The 21,244-nt window shown below is 36.5% G+C and overlaps 3 protein-coding genes across 3 annotated transcripts; 2 read left to right on the top strand and 1 right to left on the bottom strand.

Moving 5' to 3' along the window:
* fga (fibrinogen alpha chain) lies at positions 1 to 7,971 on the top strand. Its single transcript, XM_085260576.1, has 8 exons — positions 1 to 190; positions 1,892 to 1,993; positions 2,510 to 2,693; positions 3,081 to 3,226; positions 4,001 to 4,099; positions 4,981 to 5,142; positions 5,964 to 6,600; positions 7,049 to 7,971. The coding sequence occupies exons 1-8, from the start codon at positions 38 to 40 to the stop codon at positions 7,747 to 7,749; spliced, it is 2,184 nt and encodes a 727-aa protein (XP_085116702.1). The 5' UTR covers positions 1 to 37; the 3' UTR covers positions 7,750 to 7,971.
* Positions 7,972 to 8,123: 152 nt separating this feature from the next.
* LOC146579015 (fibrinogen alpha chain) lies at positions 8,124 to 13,282 on the top strand. The gene is made up of 5 exons (XM_085260600.1): positions 8,124 to 8,483; positions 10,020 to 10,141; positions 11,332 to 11,515; positions 11,620 to 11,765; positions 12,126 to 13,282. Exons 2-5 carry the CDS (start codon positions 10,079 to 10,081, stop codon positions 12,432 to 12,434), a joined length of 702 nt encoding a protein of 233 aa, XP_085116726.1. The 5' UTR covers positions 8,124 to 8,483; positions 10,020 to 10,078; the 3' UTR covers positions 12,435 to 13,282.
* A 317-nt stretch (positions 13,283 to 13,599) lies between these two features.
* On the bottom strand, positions 13,600 to 20,123 carry fgb (fibrinogen beta chain). Its single transcript, XM_085260607.1, has 12 exons — positions 19,959 to 20,123; positions 18,134 to 18,252; positions 17,771 to 17,873; positions 16,762 to 16,830; positions 16,433 to 16,547; positions 15,967 to 16,073; positions 15,691 to 15,805; positions 15,446 to 15,565; positions 15,234 to 15,356; positions 15,035 to 15,129; positions 14,502 to 14,692; positions 13,600 to 14,160 (listed from the first exon to the last, which is right to left on the bottom strand). The coding sequence occupies exons 1-12, from the start codon at positions 20,106 to 20,108 to the stop codon at positions 13,929 to 13,931; spliced, it is 1,539 nt and encodes a 512-aa protein (XP_085116733.1). The 5' UTR covers positions 20,109 to 20,123; the 3' UTR covers positions 13,600 to 13,928.
* Positions 20,124 to 21,244: the final 1,121 nt, after the last annotated feature.

The following is a 21,244-nucleotide window of genomic DNA, read 5'->3' on the forward strand; positions in this document are numbered from 1 at the left end:
TTGCTCAACTCTGATCTGACCTGACCAGTGTTTGCTGATGACTCACCGGTTTGTGAAACTGAACCTGAAGGCTTCAAATGATCAGAGAGCAGCGTTAGAAAATCATTCAGGAACAACTCTTCGCACAGAAACAGGAACGATGGAGCGACTCTGTTTCCTTTTGTGTCTGATATGTGTGTCCTCAACACTGGTGAGTTTCTCTGATGTTTTTAAATAATTTTACAAAGATGTGGCCCTGAAATTTTTTTCTTTGTCATTTTACTGTATACTATGTGTTGTTTAATAAATAACAAGAATAATTATGTATTTACTGATCACACATATGTTTATTATTTACTGATATGAATACATGAACATAGAATTTGGCTGTTCTATTTATAAAGATGTCGAGCACACTGTCTTATCCATTATTTACTCTTTTATTTTACTACCTAAGTTTATTAGATATATTTCTGGTAATTATTATTATTATTATTATTGATTTATATGAATATAGTAACAAAAGATTTAGCAGTTGTGGACGTCGGCTTGAGCAGAATGCTGAATACTGATCAATCAAAGAAACAGTCACTATCTTTAGCTGTTTTAAGAATTCAAATAAAGGATGTGTAACTTAGCAGACCTAACAAAACAGAGCTTCATTTATACTTACAGTTTTTATATATATTATTTAAAGCCAGTTATTTAAATACTGCAGACTGATTAACTACCACTGACCTAAAATTTTCGTATGCAACATTTAACCTCCTAAGACCCAAACTTTTCCACGGCATGCATTTTTAATTTCTCTTTGATATTTGAGCATATTGGGGCCAGATGAATGTAAAAACAAAGAATTACCTGATTATTATTTTTTTACCTGATTTTTTTCTCTTAAAAAAATTATAGCCACATATGAGGATATTCATTTAATATTTCGACAGAACAGTAGCAGTTTAATGTCCTCATAAGTGAATATCAGGCCCATGTAGAGCAAAATTGAGTATTTTGGTCTAAATAACCCAAAATGTGATGTCCACATATGTGGACGTCAGGTAAATGGACTGATTCTTATATGGCGCTTTTCTACTCTCCCAGAGTACTCAAAGCGCTGTATACAACATGCCTCATTCACCCATTCATACAAGCGCTTCTAAACTCAAGTGCAACTAATAAGCATTCGCACACATTCACACTCCGATGAACGCATCGGAGGGCAACTTGGGGTTAGTATCTTGCCCAAGGATATTTGGCATGCAGACTGGGGCAGCCAGGAATCAAACCACCAACCTTCCAATCAGTAGTTGATCTGCTCTACCACCTGAGCCACAGCCACCCCAGGGTCCTAGGAGGATGATAAGAAAAATAATTATGTACTAATAACAGTATAAAATTGAGTACATTTCAAAATAAATTTGCAATAAATAAATTTGAAAAGTATTTCTGCTTATATAATTATTGTAATTGTGGATTTTACTTTATAAAAATTATTAATAAAATCTTTATTTGTGGGTAAGAAGCAAACAATTTAAATATTTTTAGTCAGTAATATTATTCCAAAGAAACACCTCCTAATTTGAGCAGTTCAATTGAAATTGGTTATACGTGTTATAATGTACATGTCTGATGTGCAGCATCTGTTTTTAAGATTTTTAGTTAGTTTTATCAAAGAAGTTCAGAATGTATCACCAAGCCTTTAACCAGGGTTTTGTTTAAGTAGGGTTTCATTGTAAAAGTCCTTGTTGTAGACCAAATGGACTAAAATAGCTGCTCTGTCACAAAGACTCTTTGCTTGCAACTATATGTGCATAGTCACCCCTCAAAAATCCATTGTACACCAAGAACAACCAGAGACAATAGCTATGTTTTCTGCCCTAACTAAAACAATGTTGACTTTCTTGTCTTCGTCTAGGCCCAGGTTGATCCCAGGGGAGCTCGTCCAGTGGAGCAGGGCACCAGAAGTGAAAAATGTGCCACTGAGAAGGAATGGCCTTTCTGCACAGACGTTGAATGGGTATGCAGATTCTCTGTTGTCTCTCAGAGCTCAAGCTAGGCAAAGTTCTTATTGACCTCAATTAATGTGTGCAATTTTAAGATTCAATGTTTACAAGAAAGCTGGACTGGTGAAATTCCAGTTTCTGTCAGTGCAAAAGTCTAACTATGTACTTAATCGATAAGATTTCAAAATTATGTCTTAGTGTTTATATATGGTAAAGAGATGCTGCTATAATAAGGGAAGGAAATCTGTCAGCACGAGCCGATTGCAATAATTAATGCTTAAATTGACAGAAATCTATAATAAATGTTATATTGTGAATGACCATGAGGGAGGTCTTTATGGGTAGGAAAAATGGTTAAACTTGTGAAAATACACTACAGAATGTACAATCCGGGCCAGACTGGAGCTTTTGTGCCTCTGGTTGTACTGCCAATTATTAGAATAACCTGTTGTTCTATATTTAAATGACTCTGATTTTCATGTGACACAGAAATAAGGAATAATTATGTCTTCTCTTTGGTCATCCATTAGGGCCCTAAATGTCCATCAGGCTGCAGGATCCAGGGTCTGATGGAGAAATACGATCACAATATGCTGAAGAAGATCGAGAAAATCCGCAGCCTGCTGGATCAAAACAAGGCCAAACATCGCTCCGCTGATACGGTGTCGAAACAGACCTACACCTACTTGAAAGAAAAGCTAACCACTGACGCTGGTTAGTGTGGCTTTGTGCACTTCTTCTGTTTCCCAGTCAAGAGTTTAATGGTTACAGGAACCCAGTCTAGGTGGTTACAGGACACCTGGAAGTTGTTTCACAGTTAAATAAATATCTGCATAAACTGATCAAAAGTGCAACCCTAACAAGCAGCTTTAAAGGTGTACACAGTCATATTTAAAAGATATTTAGCGGAAAGAAATGGGACATGGGAGTGCGCACCAGTTTGTGGAAGCCATCATGTGGTTTTATTCCCAATATTATCTCAATTATTTATATCCAGCAGAACCCTCCCATCTCCGGACAGCTGACAAAATGCATTTAAACAAAAGTAAGAATCAATCCATCCATTTATTAAACTAAACGTTTCCTGTTTTCTTCTACTAGGTGGCGACAACAACTACCTTGAATTGGCTCAGACTCTTCGTCAGAGGATCACAGACATGAAGATTAAAATCGACAAACAGATGACTGTCCTGGCAGCCCTGAGGGATCAGGTCAAAGACCAGGTCACAGAGATGCAGAGACTGGAGGTATACCAAGCCAGCACAGTCAAAAATACATGTTTGCATAAAAAACATGACAAGAACATCCTTAAAAGTATTTACAAATGCACTAGAGAAGAAAGAATTTAAAGTACTGAGGATAGTTGACTATGCAAAAATATTGAAATGCCTGTAACCAACAGTAGTGAAGCCACAGGTTTCAGAAGTCTAGAAGAAAGAAAATAAGAACATTTTAAAAAGCACTTAGCCAGCGCCAAATCACAACAACAGTCACCTCTAGTTGCTTTATGCTGTAAGGTAAAGACCTTAGAATAATACAGAGAAAACTCCAACAATCCGTTGAACCCTTAAAGCAAGCCCTTGGCGACAGTAGGAAGGAAGAACTCCCTTTTAACAGGAAGAAACAGCAGAACCAAGTTCAGGGAGGGACATCCATCTGCCGTGACCAGTTGGGGGTGAGGGAAAGAAGGCAGGACACAATAAATCAACATAAATCAGTATAATAAATATCTACACATGGATATATTCAGATTTGTACTGCGAATGTAGCTCAACTTCTGACAAAACTCTGAATATTAATTAATCAAAAGGTCCGATTAACTAAAGTAAAATCTTTTTATGGCACCTGTGTAACAGTGAGAAGCAGTAAAATATTGTTTTTTATTGTAAAGATATGTTACAATGGCAGAGTGAATTTGTTCGCATATATTTAAAACTACCACTTTTTTTACAAGTTACTTTTACAATTTTTTTTACTCTTGGGTTTCACATTTTTTTTAAAAACTTGATCTCCTCTTTCAGGTGGATATTGATATTAAGCTTCGTTCCTGCAAAGGATCCTGTGGAGGCTACTCTGAGTACCAAGTGGACACGGAAAGCTATGTCACCTTGAATAAACAGGTGAGAATTCAAGCGACCACATCTATCCACCCAGTTAAGGGTGAATAAATTAAAAACAAGCTCATTAAATTGCCAATCAGCAGAGTGAGTCAATAAATAACTAATTGTGGGGTTTGCATACAGTGAAACACCAGCTATCTCGAGTAATCTGCTGTTTTAAATACATTTTAAGTCCAAGTAATTTCACCTCTCACAATTTCTTAGGTTTTTGCATATCTGTCCCATTTTATTGACCACTAGAGATAACCTTGGAAAAAACTTCTTTTTCCTATTTTTAAATGGAAAAAGAAGTATTTTTAAAAGCTACCCAAACCTACATGGCTCTATGCAGAACTGTAATTGCCCCCAAAACTTAATAACTTGTGCCACCCTTGACATGAAGAACTTAAATAATTTGCTATAACTGTCAATGAGTCTTCACAGTTTTCACCCATTTGCAGTTTGCCATTACTTTTGTCACCAAAATAAAGTTATTACTTTACATCTGTTAAAAGTGGTTTAAAGTTTAAAGGGTTGCGGGTCGGACTCAAACTCGGGTCGGCCACTCTAATCATACAGGATTTGGTCACCTGCTCATCCCACCAAGCCAAAACATGAGAATAAATAGTGAGAAATACACTATTTTAAGATAACATTGGAAATAAAACAACCAAAAAGAAAGTTTTTATTGGCTGTTTTTTGAAAGGTAATAAATTCAAAGATACAGAAAAAGTTATATTTGTTAAAAAGTCAAAATATTTAGTTGTGACCATTTTTATATTCAATTTTTTCAGAATTAATAAAAAGATATTTTTGTGTAAGATTTGTGTTTGTCATTCTTCTGACAATTGAATTTTTCCCAACATTAGGTTGTGAACTTCTCTTTCTGTCTGTCTTTCCAGGTCCAGCAGTTAGACTCCCAGGCACCCCAGAATGTCGAGACTGTGGGGACGCTGTACGTGATGAAGAGCAGGCCGCTAAGGGATATGGTTGTGGATAGCAACTTCAAATCCGGGGCCGTTGAAGGAGCAGCAGGACAGCAGACTGCAGACAAGTTCCCTGATGTAAGAGAGCCGTCACATTTAGATTTCATCTCTTAACAAGCATTACGTTGCTGGTAACTTTTCAGGTTTAGAGGTATATTCAAAAATAACTATTATTATGGCGTTTTCATGTACTTCAAATGGAAATCTTACAATAGGAGAGAGATAAGGCCAAAATTGCCTTTAGTTGACATTCTCCTGAAAGCTAAGCGCCTCATTTCTAAAACTATGCATCTTTACCATGTGGCTAAAATGTTAATCTTAACTCTAAGCGGTAATGCAGTGATTGATGAAAATCTTAAGTAAATGCTTCCCATTGTTTACATCTTGCACCAGTGAGCTAGTGTTTGATTGTTTTATGCTACTTTGGAGCACTTTTTGTCCCCTTGGATTGCCCACTAGTGGAGTTCTAAGACCCAGAGGAAGCAGACATATCAAATTTTGATATCAACTGACATTTGTTATTGACAGTTTAGTCTTTTTAAAACGTTTGACAGCATTTAGTTCAATTCAATTTAATTTTAAATACCCTAAAATTTGATTCCTTTTGGTTTGTGGTTCTTATTTGGTTAACTGTACTGTATGTTTGGAAACTTTAGGCTTTTATGTTACACAAACATTTATTGGGAATTGTTATGGCACCATGAAAAAAATGTCAGGGACTTCTCAAGTAAGAAGCAGCTATTGAGTTACTGACCTTCCGGAAGTTGGAAACCATTCTCCCTCTTGAGCAGGATCTATCATTTCATCAAATTCTGTTAATATTGCTCTATATTTGTATAAAAAAGTACTTTCACTGAACCAATATTCCTTAAGAGTTTTTTTCTCTTTTCTTTTTCTAGGTGAGGACTGTCCATTTGGTCCTGGAAGAGGAAGGCTCTAGCTCATCCCCAGCAACTGTTTCCAAGGTCCCAGGTACTTCCTTCTCTTCGTCTACATCCTCATCCTCCTCATCTTCATCGTCCACCTCTTCCACATCATCTAGATCAATCACTGAGATTAGTGGTCGTGGCGACGCGGACACGTTTGGTTTGGGTGGAGGGTCGCATAGCCTCGGCCAACCCAGTACAAGTCATGTGTCCACCAAAACCATCACCTGCACCAAGAGAACCCGAACAACTGTGGTTCATACAAGCGATGGGCCAGTGGAAAGGACAGAGGAGGTGATAGAAGGAGGACCCGGATGCCAGGTGACAGGAGACTTCACCAAGGGTGGGATAAGCTCCTTGTTCCCCTCTCTCAGCCATACATCTTCATCCTCTTCTACTGGCTCCACCAAGACCGTACATCTCAGCAGCACTAAGGGCAGCGTCTCTGGAAATACCAAAACTGGGTTTAGTGATCCATTCGACTCTGATGTCGGGCTCGACCTTGGCGCGTTTCTGACTGACAATACAGAAGATGATGTTCCTGATTTTCACGCCAGGAGTGTGAAGGTCACATCACGAATCGAACGCCAGGCGGATTATGTAGGAAAAGGTACTGAAACTGACCTGGAGTAAAATATACAAAGCCAAGAAGAAAATGATTAGCTAGATAGCATGCATTAGCATCAGATAGCTTGCTAGCTAGCCCTATGTACCAAAATGATAAGTGAATACAGCATTTTTTGTTGTTTGTTTCTGGAGTTTAAATATTTTAAGATTTCCCATATAATACATTTGATAAAAACATATTTCTCATTGATAGTTTACCAATCAACAAATTCCTGATTAGCGATTAACCAAACTCTCCAAAAATCCTGCAAATATCACCACCCACATCCGTCCTGCTAGCCACAGACTTATTTGCCACAAAAGAGTGTTTAACATAGAGACCAGGAGACGAAGAATCGACTGCCAGCAAGTTTAGCTTTTGTCGATGAAGTGTCCATTTTAGCCAGTCCACGCTAACTCGCGGTTTGCGGTATGCCCCTCTCTGTTTACAGATTGCGTTGAAATCTACCAGAACCATCTGAATGGGGAAACAAATGGCCTGTTTAAGATCAAACCTGGCGGCACCGACTCTGAGGCAGTAGTGGATGTTTACTGCCAGCAGGAGGGTATTATGGGAGGGTGGTTGTTAGTCCAGCAGCGAGAGAGTGGTGCACTCAGCTTCAACCACAGCTGGGTTGAATACCGCAATGGGTTTGGATCAGTGGACACTCAGGGCAAAGGCGAGTTTTGGTTAGGCAACCATAACCTCCACTTGCTAAGTAATGAAAGTGAGACTATGCTGAAAGTTGAACTAGAGGACTGGGAAGGTGCTGTAGCCAGTGCAGAGTACACTATACGGGTAGGATCAGAGGCGGAGGGGTACCCGCTGCATGTCTCCACATACAGCGGGGATGCTGGGGATGCTCTATTAATGCCAAAAGCATCTGATTTATCCCACAACGGAATGAAATTCAGCACCTTCGACAAAGATAACGATAGATCGGAGCATAATTGTGCAGAGATTTATGGGGGTGGGTGGTGGTACAACAACTGCCAGTCAGCTAATTTAAACGGTATTTATTATAAAGGCACATATGACCCCAAAACAAACATCCCACATGGAACCGAGAATGGAGTTGTGTGGGTGACATACAAACCAGCAAATTACAGCCTGAAAACTGTTCGGATGTTTATCCGACCAACTGCTTTTTAACTTGAAAAAACAGGTGAATAGATAACAACCAGAGGACAAAAACCAAAGGTAGAATCAATCTATCTGTGCAATAAGTACTTTCTGTTTGTGAGCATGCTGTGTAAACAGTATTGATTCTTTTGTTAGCACTACCAGTCCAATGTTCTTGCAGTGACCCAATGTTTTTCGTGTTTCTCAACCACTGAACTCTGCTCAATCAATAAAGACTCAGTCTTCACTTTACTCACTGTGGTTTGTGTTCTCATTTCCCGCTAAATAAATAACTTGAATTTAATCTTATTGACTTGAATTGAAACTTAAAGATAGAAAATATGTACAAAATCTATCAAAATATTAAACCACATGGTTGCAGAGTAATAAACCACATGTAAAATAACTGGGTATTAGGAGTATTTATATGGTCTTATAGACTGTATGTATAACTGGCACTCACTTTGCTATTAATATTTTAAAAATAAAGCGCAATATAAGGATATATTATTTCATAATGTGAGTAATACAAAATATATGTTAAAATATTCTGAATGGGTATATCTAGTTTGTAGTGTCAAAGATTGCCGCTGAAAAGTAAAGCAGTTAACCATGCTAAGTCATTCTGTGTTTGATGAATTGTATTTATTGTTATGTTGTCTTCCTTCCTTCTTAGAGTTGCTGGGTTGATGATGACGTGTTAGCACACATAACATGCAAATTGAACTCCGCGCAAGAAGTAGCCAAAGCAAGTATTGTCGAATGTGTGTACACAAGGAACTGGTGACAAAAAGTTCTTACACAATATGATATAGTGCAAGAAATACTACTACTACTAATGGTAATAATAATTCAAAACTTTAAAAATTTATATGTGCATTGCTGAATTTAGGCATCAAAACAACAGGAACTACATAAAGATTACAAGATTAAAAAACATGAATGTGAAAACATGAAAACAAGATAGTGATTAAGTATTATTACCGAAAATAAGAAAAAGTATTCAGAAGGCATTAAAATGTTATGCACAAGTCATTCTATAAAGGAGATCTGAGTATCCCTTTGTTTTAAACCCTGAAACTTATAACAGTATCACATTCTTTGATCTGTGCTTCAAAATACTGAGTTAAGAGTCCTCAGATTTCTAAAGGAACAAAATCGTTGTTTTCATTTAAAAGAAATAACAAAAAATCTCACATATAGATGACCTAATACATTTATTAGGCTGTCACTTAATGTATTTTTTTTGTTAAATTCAATTCAGTTCAGTTTTATTTATATATAATATATATATAACACCAAATAACACAGCAGTTGCCTCAAGGCACTTCACATTGTAAGGTAAAGCTGTCCTAAATTAAAAGTATTTATAATAACGAGAATCTTTAATGGTTAATCCATCAGTGTGTGCAAACTCTAATCAAAATTATATTTCTAATGCTAAAATATAACTATTATTATCCATCATTTTTAAAATGCATTTTATTATTTATTAAAATGTATTTTTTACCATATAATAAAGCGCATCTTTAGATTATGATTAAGATGCCAGATAGCAGTTATTTTACTTACGAACATGAACAAAAAAAAAAAAATGGTTCTTCAATGTCAGTTAATTCGTTTTTGTTCAGTGTGAAAGCTCAAATTTCAGTATAAAAATGGCACATTCAGTTTATTTGCCTATAAATAACAATTAAATGAGACATACAACTGTAAAAGTTACCAAGGCACTCTTAGGATACAATTTATTTGAATTGATTTAAATGAAAATATGCTTTGAGTGCTCCAAGAGAGTAGAAAAGCTCTCTATAAGAATCAACTATTTAAATACCAACTGTGACTAGCAATACCTGTGATACTGTATATAACCCATAGAGGGCATTAAAAATAAAAGCACCAATGTGGTCTAGCGCAGATTAGTATGCAACATAACAACAGGATCTACATAAAGATTACATTTTAACTGTAACATCCTTGTGTTTTTTATGTAATAAGTTTTTATGGTCATTGTTTTTATCTCTGGCCTGGTGATAAGGACATTGGAAAGTTATCTTTTATGCTTTTTATCCATAGAGCCCATTTTCACCTCACAGTTTCATAACTATTATTGATTTTGTGCTTGTTTTTCATGTGGAAATGTTAAATAACAACCCCGAAGTTACTGATCTTTGTACAGTCCACAAGTTCCATCAGTGACACAAAATAAACACAAGAAAGTGCACGCAAATCACATTTCGTTTGTACTGTCCTATTTGAATTAGAGCACAGTTGAAGGTGGACTTTTTTTTCCCTCTCTGCAGTGTGTATCAGGTTCAAACAGCAGAATGAAGACGGCCGACCGTCCCCCAGTGCAACCCAGATGTACAGGAAGCAGCAATGTGAAGCAAAACTAGAGACCCCGCTGTGTTTAGATGATGACTGGGTAAGAAGCATACAAGCACATAAATACAACTCTATTGATGAGTACTATAAAGAAAATCATTTGCTAGTTTAAACCATTGTAATATCAGGATGTGAAAATAATTTGAGTTTCTTGAGCTTAAATTAAAAGAAATTCACAGAAAACATGAGGGAAACCAACTTAAGTGCTCTCTTTGAGAGGAAGAGGGCACTTGGGTTTTGGTGTCCAGTACTCTTGACCACCACACGTCAGCTTTAGCCAAAGGTGACCAGCCATACTGAAAGAGGTCACTATGTTAGAAAACCAGCAAACCAGCATTTATTGACTTGCTCAGTCTCATAAACCAATAGGCAGAAAATCACCTTACACAAGCAGCCACCTTTAGCTGAAGTGCAAAGCGCACAGATGACATCTACAAAAACTTTGAATTGAATCCAGGATTTGCTCTTGATAACTGGTAGAATTTAAACATTTTCAGTCGACTTACGTATTATTACACAATTGCTTGAAAACTTAAACTAGCACACCTAAAGTACTTTTTATCTTGCTTTTATTTGTCAGGGATCGCAATCTAAAATACATCAGTCAAAAGGTTTAAGCTGTTTAAGCAGTAACTACATCTGTTTGAGATCAGTGGGGTTATCATTACAGTTACACATCCTAGAATAAAAACAAAACACCCCCTCTTCTTCCCAAAAAAGGACATAACCACATTAACCATTAAGCCAGTTAATTTGAGAAAAATGTCAATAATGAAATTGTTTCAATCAATTCCAGTTTATTTTATCTGTAACCCATGCACTGACACACATCCAACAGCTGGCAAGATGTAGACTAAATTTCAAAGTTGGTAAAGAATTTGGAAAGATTTCTTTAACGTTTCAATTTTTTCTTTGTAATCTGTCTTAAAATAAATAGTTACTCGTGAACTAAGTGTTATCAGTATAATTCATGAATACTCTGGCACCACTGATAACAATTGATTGTTATGAAGGACAGTCCTACAACATGGCTTAATTAGCAGTTGTCTAATTATTTGAATTATTTCAACCCAGCACCGTGCTACCACTTTACTAGCATTACTCTGAAAAATCTAAAACGCAAAGTGTAAATAAGATGGGTTTTTTGTTGTTATGATGCATGATAACTCAGAATGACCTGTTACTATGATGCACTGCCAACCTGACCTGTTCTCTTGTCCTTCTCCAAAGTTTTCTAAATGCCCATCTGGCTGCAGACTCCAAGGTTTGATCTCACAGATGGAAAACAAAGTGGAAAGAAAACTGCGGGAGGTGTGTAAAACAGCAGAGATGTATGAAGATGCAACAGAGAAGTCCATGACTACAATGACTCACATATACAACTTTAACCGGCGAGTCATCATCAACAGATACAGTTAAGACTCTTTGGGGATGTTTGGATTTGTGGTTGTGGATAAAATAATTCGTAAATACTTACTAAAGTAATGCTGAGTTACTAATGCAGAATTTCATCTCTAGTGTTTAAGCTGAAATTCATGGAACAAGCAGAAGAATTGGGCAGAAATTTCACAACGCTACAGAAACGATCAAGCAGTCTGTCCCAACAGATAAAAAAACTGATTAGCAAACTGCAGAAACAGACAGAGGAGCTATATCGAACAGAGGTAAGACATAAACAAATACTATTGATTGGTCGATTGTGCAATTGTTTGACTGTATTTACATTTAAGACTTGTTGATTACCTTATTCTTCTGACACTGATTGCTGCAATGTTTTAAATTAATGCCCTAAAACATTTTATTTTATATTTGACACGTTAAACAACTCAGTGTAGTTAGTATTTATGGAATGCCATTTCATAAATGGCGTTATTGTCCTCTATTGCAAAGAAACACATTTCAGACAAGTTATGTTCAACATGATACATTTATATTTTTTGTAATACTTTTTCTTACTTTGTTTTTTGTTCTTTATGGTGTTTGTTGCTTGAATAACTGCTTATTCAACTTGTTTTTGTTGCCAGGTGGACATTGACATGAAGCTACGAGCCTGTCGTGGGTCTTGCCAGTCTGTGCTGCCATTTGAAATTGATCATCTCGACTATCACATCCTTCGAACTCACATGGAAGACATGGACAAGACTCTAAACAGAAGAGCCAAAGCACCTTTACCTCCTGCAGGCATCCCACATATTAAGCTCCAGCCTATAGACATAGTCCCAGAACCAGCTGAAGGATACAAGACGATCCCGACAGTCCAGAAAGAACTACTGACCCAATTTGAGGACATTGAACAGAATCAGATCATTTTGGAGGAGCTACTGGAGGAGTGACAGGATGTAAATGATCACAATCATGTAGAAAGGTTTAATTAAATATGGGGCTGACAGAAAACAAGGAAGCACATTGTAATCTTGTTACTTAAATAACCATTATTTTGTTTCATCTGCAAAGTTTAGCTATCGTTTCAGTTTATATTTGGATCAGCAATGTGAGTAGTTTGTGGGCTAGTCTTTTCCATATTTTTCGGTGGTATGTCATTTGAATAGATGAGATAACATGAAGAATAACTCTGATTTATGACATGCTGTTTTACAGTTCAATCCAGGGGGATTTTTGATTAAAAACAATAGGGGAAAAAAGCCTTTTGGTGAATTTTAATATAGTTAAACTACTAACGTTAATGATGCAGTCTGTGTTCTGCTGGGAAACTTTGAGTCAAGGTATTAGTGGATGTTACTGTGACATCTCCCTAAACACACCCACAGTACACTCCCACTTTTGGCAGTGGAACTGCCTTACAGCATCTGCTTTGTCAGGCAAGAGAATAGACCCCACAAGCAAAAGCTAGCTTGTGTTATTACATTGAAGAGGTGGACTGTGCTTTTTTCAAAGGATGATGGGAGTAGACAGTATTACTAATTCTGTGCCTTATCAATGCACCTGAGAAATTCTCCTGTTACCTCCATTCATTATCCAGACAATGCACTCCTGTTTGGTCATCTGTTATTTACCTCACAAACTCCATGATTAGGCAATAAAACTATTACTTTACCCTCGCTGTGCAGTCATTGCTTTATGCAACTTACTAAATTTTATTTGTGTAAGTGAAAATGCTGTCTGAATGGTTACAAGTTGCTATCCATTGTATCCTTATTCTGTTTTATTAAATAGTTTCTGATAACCAATTTTGTTTTATATTTATGTTTACTTGAGTTTACTGGATGACTGGATATCATCCCTGTCAATTATAATCAAAACTTTAAACTCCAAAACTTGCAAAAAATTAAATAATCAATGTTTTTACATTTAATTCATTGTCACATAAATCCTTTAATAGTTTTCTTGGTATGCAGCAAAAATGAGCAGATGATTCCAGTGGTACCAGATTTGTCTTATTTATGTCACAGAAGTGCTCATAGTGTTTAAGCAAAAGAACATTTAAATAGCAAAGACATTTTTGTTTCTTAGGTGAAATAACCAACACAAACAATATAATATGTTCCTCAATGTGTTTATTGAGTAGTCGAGGACAGTTTGCATCAACTCATCCTTATAGTTGTCACACATAACAAAAAAGGACAGATCGCAGCATATTTACTCACAACTAATTAGGTTTTTTTCTCTTACTTTTGTTGGTAACAAGTTTATCTGACATCCCCAACATATTTTTAATACTTGCATTGCTCCTGCATTACTTTAGCCTTGTTTTTTAGTTCTCGTTACAGTTTGTTGACACTTAGTGTTAGTTATTTGTAAATCTGCATGTCATATACCATTTAGTTTGGCACCTTCTTTTATATGTTATGTGCATCGACACTCTTGGATTATCTGGAGGCAAAGTAAGGCCTGATCTTCATGCTAATAGCCTTGAGCGAGTACCAGCTGCCCTTCCAGTTCATCCACACCACACCATCATCTGTGCCATGCTTGGCCATCTGTCGTGTGTAGGCTCCTCCAATGTAGTACCGCCCATTGGGATTGGCTGAGTGGCAGCGATTGTACCACCAGCCACCTCCATCCTCCTTGGAGCACTGTTTGGTGGGATTACCAGGGGTCCTGATTGGTACGGACAAGAAGAGTAAAGTTAAAATGTGAAATTTCTGAAAAATTCTAAATCTGAGTTATTACCATTTACATTTATTACATAACATTACATTTAGATGCTGGTAGATGTATTAACTACTGCCACATTTAGTTTATAGAGGGGTGTTAAAGCCAAAGTCAAAATCCTTTTGAACATATTTAACAGACTGAGTAAACTTGTGGGTCATCCAAAATGCTAAGATGGGCTTGATTTCTTTACATTTTAGTAACATGATAATTAGCTGTTACAGCTAGTATTCTAGTATTTATATTTTAAGTAATAATTTATTATTTACTTTTTTTAGGATACCTACCAGTTGTCGTTGTCTCTGTCGTAGGTACTGAACATCATGCCATTGTGAATGGTCATAGTACGGTTTTCACCAAAGAGCTCAAGAGATCCTTCCAGGAAACAGTTGCCAGCATTACCAGAATAACCACCAACAGCAAGCACGTAGTTGGATGTCTCTGATTGGACAGTGAACTGGTTGTACTGGGCATGGACCTGATTAAAAGCAGAAACCAGTTTTAATTGAATTCCTAACTGACATAGTCATTAGAAGGAGTAGGTGAAAACACTGTAATATTGCATTCATGTCTTCCTGATAATTAACTATTAGACCCTAACCATTAATGCAAATTACAATTTCCTAAATTCAAAAAAACTTTTTTTGAAATTGCTTCTTTTTTTTAGATCAACTATTCAAAACTGTACACAATTTGCTTTATTATCAAATAAACAAATTTCTACATTTAAAATTCACAGGAGTCTACAATTATCAAGCTTAAACTTTTTCACTAGTCCTATGATAATTTCTTGGACCTGCCAATCCCTTTAAAAACTCACCTTGGCTCCTGTCCAGTCCTCCATCTCGATGAGAACCTCAGTTGGGCCCATCTTAGTCAGCTGACTGATACGGTCATTACCCAGCCAGTATTCACCTGTAGGCATGTAAGAAGGTATATTACAGTAGCTGACCAGAAATAAGTGTAACCATTAAGAAAGGGTTACAGTACATTTTTGTCTTGTGTTTTAACTCTCTTACCAGGAGTCGCACAGTGACCCTTGCCAGAATCAAAGGCAATATTTCCAAATCCACGGCGATATTCGTCCCAGCGTCGACCAAAGTCAACACTGCCATCAAGCCTATTCTGGATAAGAAGCCATCCTGGGAACAAATTTAAAAAGGAAATGTAAAAAAGACAAACCTTAACTGAAAACCATTAAATGACAGTAATGATCAAAGAAAAGTCTCACCTCCATTCTGGGAGGCCTGATCACAGAAAACCTTGTATGGAGGGTAAAAGGCATCAGGCTGGATCATATACATCTGGGAATCTACTCCTCCCCGACGGAAGATGTCCTCACACTCTTTACCTAAAACAAACAAAAGAAAAAGCTTTAACATCTGTGGAGCTTCTAAGTCATTCAGGTCATGATAGTCTTAAGTGTTTGAGTTCACAGCAAGTAGCCTCTCTCTAGCTTTTTTTGTCATTTCTTACCAGAAACTACTGGTATGGGACATTTAGTCTTGCATGGCGTCTTGCACTCATCCCTCTGGGCCTGGATGGCCTTCTCCAGCTTCTGTATCTTCAGCTTGATCTTGTCCAGGACCCCCTGGAGTCATGACATGTTATAAATTAGAACAAGGCTGATTGTACTGTTTTTGTTCTCATTTTCTATCATATAAATTCTACATGGTTCCTAAACTTGAAAGACACACTGTATCATTATAATTATACTATTATATGTATACTACTATGTCACTTTGTATTTACCTGCAATAATCTGATATTGGAAGGGAACACAGTATCCACTATCTCTTTGATGTAGGTGTGCTGCTCCTCCACTCGGTCGGTGTACTGACTAACTACCCTACTGTTGTCTAAGAGCACAAGAAAACAGAAAAAACATGTTCAGCATTTCACATTTTCAGATATTATTTTAAGGCAGGCGTTTTTAATGAAACAACTATTATAAACCAACAGTGTTTAATGGTTACCATAGAAACTTTTTTTGCTTGCTTTCTAAAAATTTTGTATTTAATTAGATGTGATTCACTGTATTTCATTGTATTTGTTTTATTTATTAACTTGTAACACTCACAGAATTACTGGCAATTAGTTATAATTGATATATTGTAATGTCAGTACAAATAAATTTAATCAGGCCATAGTTATAAATAATCTTTGGGTTGTTTTTTTTTTTACATTTTCAGTGTTATATTGCAAATTTCTTTCGCACCGTTGGATAGTCTTTGCCTCTCCCTCAGCGAGTTGGAAATGCCATTGACGTAGTTGAAGACAGTGTTGGAGGACTGGGACAAATCATTCACCTGAGGCTTGAGTTCGTCAATGCTCTGTATAAAACAGTTGCAAAAAATAAAACAAATACAGGAGGTTGAACTTAGTCTTTTCACAAAGTAATGATTTCCCATAGTTGGTTTAAACTCATATCCAAACCAAACCTTATTCTGCTAATCATAGCAGCAAACATTTTTGCTAATGTTTGCTTGGAAAGATCTCAAAGATGACGACTACCGCCCTTTAAATGATTGCACAAGTTTGATTTACCCTCTTGACATTTCTCTCTTGCTTCAGCAACGTGGTCTTTAGATCGCAGCCAGTGGGACACAAAACACCCTGATGGACAAAAGCAAAACAAGTTAAGCTAACTTATCTTGTGTCACTAAAATACATGTTCTTTGACTTTGTTCTAATTTTCTGACTTCAAAGTAGCTTATTAATGTAACTTAAAGACAATAAAAAACTACAGTTAACATCAGCAATTAAAGGTTTCCCAAGAACACCCCAGTCACAGACCAATTGATTTTGATGGAAACTGCTTGTTTTCAGCTAGGTGAACCTGGTCACAAATAGGCATATGGTGCTTTCTTTCTGCGGTTATCCCATAGCTTGCATGGAAGCAAACATTGATCAACTAATTGTGGCAGACTTTGCATTTTATTTGTACATTCATAATAAACTGAACACTAAAATTTGCACTTTTTACTTTTCATTTTACTTTTCATTGTAGTAACTAGTTGGACCAAATAGTTGCATATCCTCACTATCTGCACATCCTCTACAGAGAAAATATCAAAGTACAGTATGACAGTAAAATAATAAGGGCACCTTATTTACCCTTTTTAATTTACCCTTTTTAATTTTTCATATTTATTTCCTATCTTATTCATAGCCTTTCCTTTTTTGTTTTCTTTAGGTCACGAGCAGTTGTCCAAGCATTTCACTACATATCGTACTGTGTATGACTGTGTACGTGACAAATAAAATTTGAATTTGATTTGATTTAATGTCTATATAGTTGTGCAATATACTGGGATATTCATATTAGAGCTATTTGTATCCATTAAACCTATTTTGTTACATTTTGTAACTACGCAATATATTGTGTTAATCAATTGTGTTTAGTTAGGAACTTTTCTTGCTGTACTGGAGCAACTGTGACCACATAATTTCCTCTTGGAAAGTATTCTGGTCCTGACATCACCTAAGACCACTGGCCTGTATTTAATTGTATGTGTGTTACTATTATCTTTTTTTTTTTTTTTTTTTTTTTTACCATCTCCTCTGAAGCATGTGTACATCCTCCTGCCTCGGGCTGCTCAACTTTCTCCTGCATCTGTCGGCCACCAACTGGAGCAGGAGTGGGGCGCCCACGATACCTTAATGAAAAAAATAATTTAAAAAACACACACAAATATACCGGCGATTATTTGTTATTTGTATCCCCTACAGTGGCACCGCAGACCACATCATGCCACTTTGCTGTATTTCACAAAATTTTATTATTAACGAAATTTTATTGCCAATTTTATACTATAAGATTTCATTTCATTTCATCTATATCATAAGGATGGCTGCGTTAGATTTTGTTTCTTTTCACTGTTTTTATTTCATTTATTAAAAAAAAAAAAAGCCTTACCTGCTACCACTGCTGACAGGAGGAGGGGCATATCTATTTCCAGTGAAGGTCTCCCTGCCTTTTTGTAGTGGGCGGTGACCACGAGCATCTACAGCTGTTCCATTTGATTCCGGTGTTGCCTGTGGAAGATTTTAAGAAACTGCTGTGAGTAACAAATTTCCTCTCATTTCATAAATGTTGTTTTAAAGACATATTTCAAATTAAATCATGGCAGTGAGAATACTATAAAACTATGCTGGACAACCAAAATATTAAAATTAAAGAAACAATGTATTCCATAAACATATATGATTATTTATTTCAAATTGTTACAGATCTGGGTTAATTAAACCATCCATCCATTCGCTTCCGCTTATCCTTTTCAGGGTCGTGGGGGGCGCTGGAGCCTATCCCAGCTGTCATAGGGCGAAAGGCGGGGTACACCCTGGACAGGTCGCCAGTCTGTCGCAGGGCTAACACATAGGGACAGACAACCATTCACACTCACATTCACACCTAGTGGCAATTTAGATTAATCAATTAACCTATCCCCACAAGCTGCATGTCTTTGGACGGTGGGAGGAAGCCGGAGTACCCGGAGAGAACCCACGCAAACACGAGGAGAACATACAAACTCCACACAGAAAGACCCAGGCCTGATGGAGGAATTGAACTCAGGACCTTCTTGCTGTGCGGCAACAGTGCTAACCACCGTGCCACCGTGCTAATTAAATCATGTTAAAAAAAATGCTACATTTATTAGACCACGTCACAAAAATGAGGAAGCACAAATAAATGGTCTGTAAAATGGTCTGTATTTTTATAACGCTTTACTACATTCACACACTGGTGATGGCAAGCTACAGTGTAGCTACAGTCGCCCTGGGGCGCACTGAGAGAGGCGAGGCTGCTGGACACTGGCACCACCGGGCCCTCTGACCAAAATATTTTATAAATACATCAAAAACTTGTTTATGCCATTCTTTTTATGGCATATAGAGTGCTCTCTTTTCAGTATTGTAAGTATATAAATGTAACTTGTCACCTTGATCATAAAATAACAGTGTGCCTTATATTTTGTTTTCTAAAACAGTAAATTTGAAAACTCATGGATGTCAATATTACTATCGACAATATTGTTTTCCAAAAATATATATCTTAGCATTAACAACACAATTTTGATTAGAGATTTTACGCATACTGGTGGATTAATCATACGATAAACATAAAAATTCTGATTCTGGTAATTACCAGTACTACTACTCTTAATTTAGGGCAGAACTGGCATAAAACCTCAAAACATTCGGTGGTGGTCAGACAAATTTGGTAAGAACTGTATTTAAAAAGTAAAACTTGAAATTATTTCAAAAACATGTTTCAATTTCTCCCAAACAAATTTAGCTCCTAACGTAGATCTTATTTTTTTTAAAATTATGTGTAATCTATGTTTTAGCACCATTTGTCCATTGAGAATTAGAATTGAGAAGTTCTCATATGTGCAAATCAAATAAAAGATAAACCCAATCAAAATAGATACATGAATAAAAATAAAACAAAACAAGCAATGCATTTTTTTCAAGTCTAGCATTTCTCAGTAAAAATAGACCCAATCTGTGAAGAAATGTATTTCATAAAATAACATAACAGATAGACAGGTAGATATTTTGATAATAACACAGCTGAAATTTTAAACATAGTTCTTTACACAGTGTACACTCTTTTAAAAACTAACTGATACACCATGAAAGTAAGTTTAATATATTTTATTGACTATGTCCTTTCATCAAAGGAATTAATCAAAAAAATGTGTGATATAAAAACGTTTCCGCTTTAGACACATACTCACCAAGTCATCATCCTCTTCGTTATCAAACTCAAGGTCCTGTGCCCAGGCGACATACACACACAGATAAACCAACAGCAGTATCTTCATGGTGTACTTTATGAAGTTAGTCTTGTCACACACTGTCCAAACTGCCTTTTCTCTCCCAGACATTTGATTTTACCACATATTTATCCTCCATCTCTGCACATGCGTAGGCGTCCTCCCCCACTTGTATTGATCTGTTCCGTAACTGTTGGGACAGTTTACCCAATCTTAGTCACTGCCACACTAGGTAAGTCTGGGGAATGTCAATGAACAAAAGGGCAAAGGGGCCGAAAGGCAGAATGCCACAAAATGTGGTAACTTGTGTTTTTAAAAAGCTGTTTCTATCTAGTGAAACTTTTTCAGAACAATGTTATGATAGCAGCAAAAGCATCATTGCTTTAAAATAACATTTGAAATTCTTAGTTTCAGGAGTGGCAGATTGGTTAGAAACGTAGTGGCCTTAACTGTCCTTTAATATCAAAAACATAATATTAAAGAGGAGAAATTATATAACGTATTCTTTGAAGTGTGAAGAGTGTTTAGTGTTGGGAACTGTCTCCAGCGCTCCTTGATTCCTGTTTACTTTTGTTGTTTTCATTAGGAAAATGCAGAAAATGTACAGTGAGAACAGTTTTACGGTTTTCCCGAAGAACCTGCAGTGAGTCATGCATTGATTGGAGGTTAGGATGTTGAAACAACTGATATTTGTTTAAATCCAAAAGGGTACATTGTACAATGTTATGAAATCACTAAAATCAACACAGAGTCATGCGTGCACAAATGTGTGCTGCTGGACAAAGTATAATGTATTAAAAACCTTTGTTCTTTAACCTAATTTTTAGTAGTAGTTACTTTGTACTAAAGTGTGGCAGCCCCCACCCACTGCAACTCTCCCATATAAGAGTCACAATACCTTTCTTGGAAGACTCACTGGAGTCGTTCAAGAAACTTCTCAAAACTCACCTCTTCATCAAAACAAAACTTAACCTCGAGCCTTTTTAACTACTAGATACTCTTGTGCAAAGAATCCTTGGGTTTCTTGAAAGGTGCTATAGAAATCTAAGTTATTTTAAAGTTATTATTATTTTAAACAGGTGGTTTTATAGTAGCTGCTGGGTGAGACTGATCAGCATCCCCACACAGTAGGCTTGGGAATTAATAGATATCTCCATGATGTTAGTGTGTTAACTGAATGGTTTGTGTCTTAACCAAGTAAACAAATATGGTAACATATCACTGTATGAAAAGATTTTTTCTGACAC

Source organism: Mchenga conophoros, linkage group LG3 (assembly GCF_057382185.1).
Source record: "Mchenga conophoros isolate Kocher_MC1m ecotype Shallow Benthic linkage group LG3, M_conophoros_male_GT1.1, whole genome shotgun sequence".
Lineage (NCBI taxonomy): Eukaryota > Metazoa > Chordata > Actinopteri > Cichliformes > Cichlidae > Mchenga > Mchenga conophoros.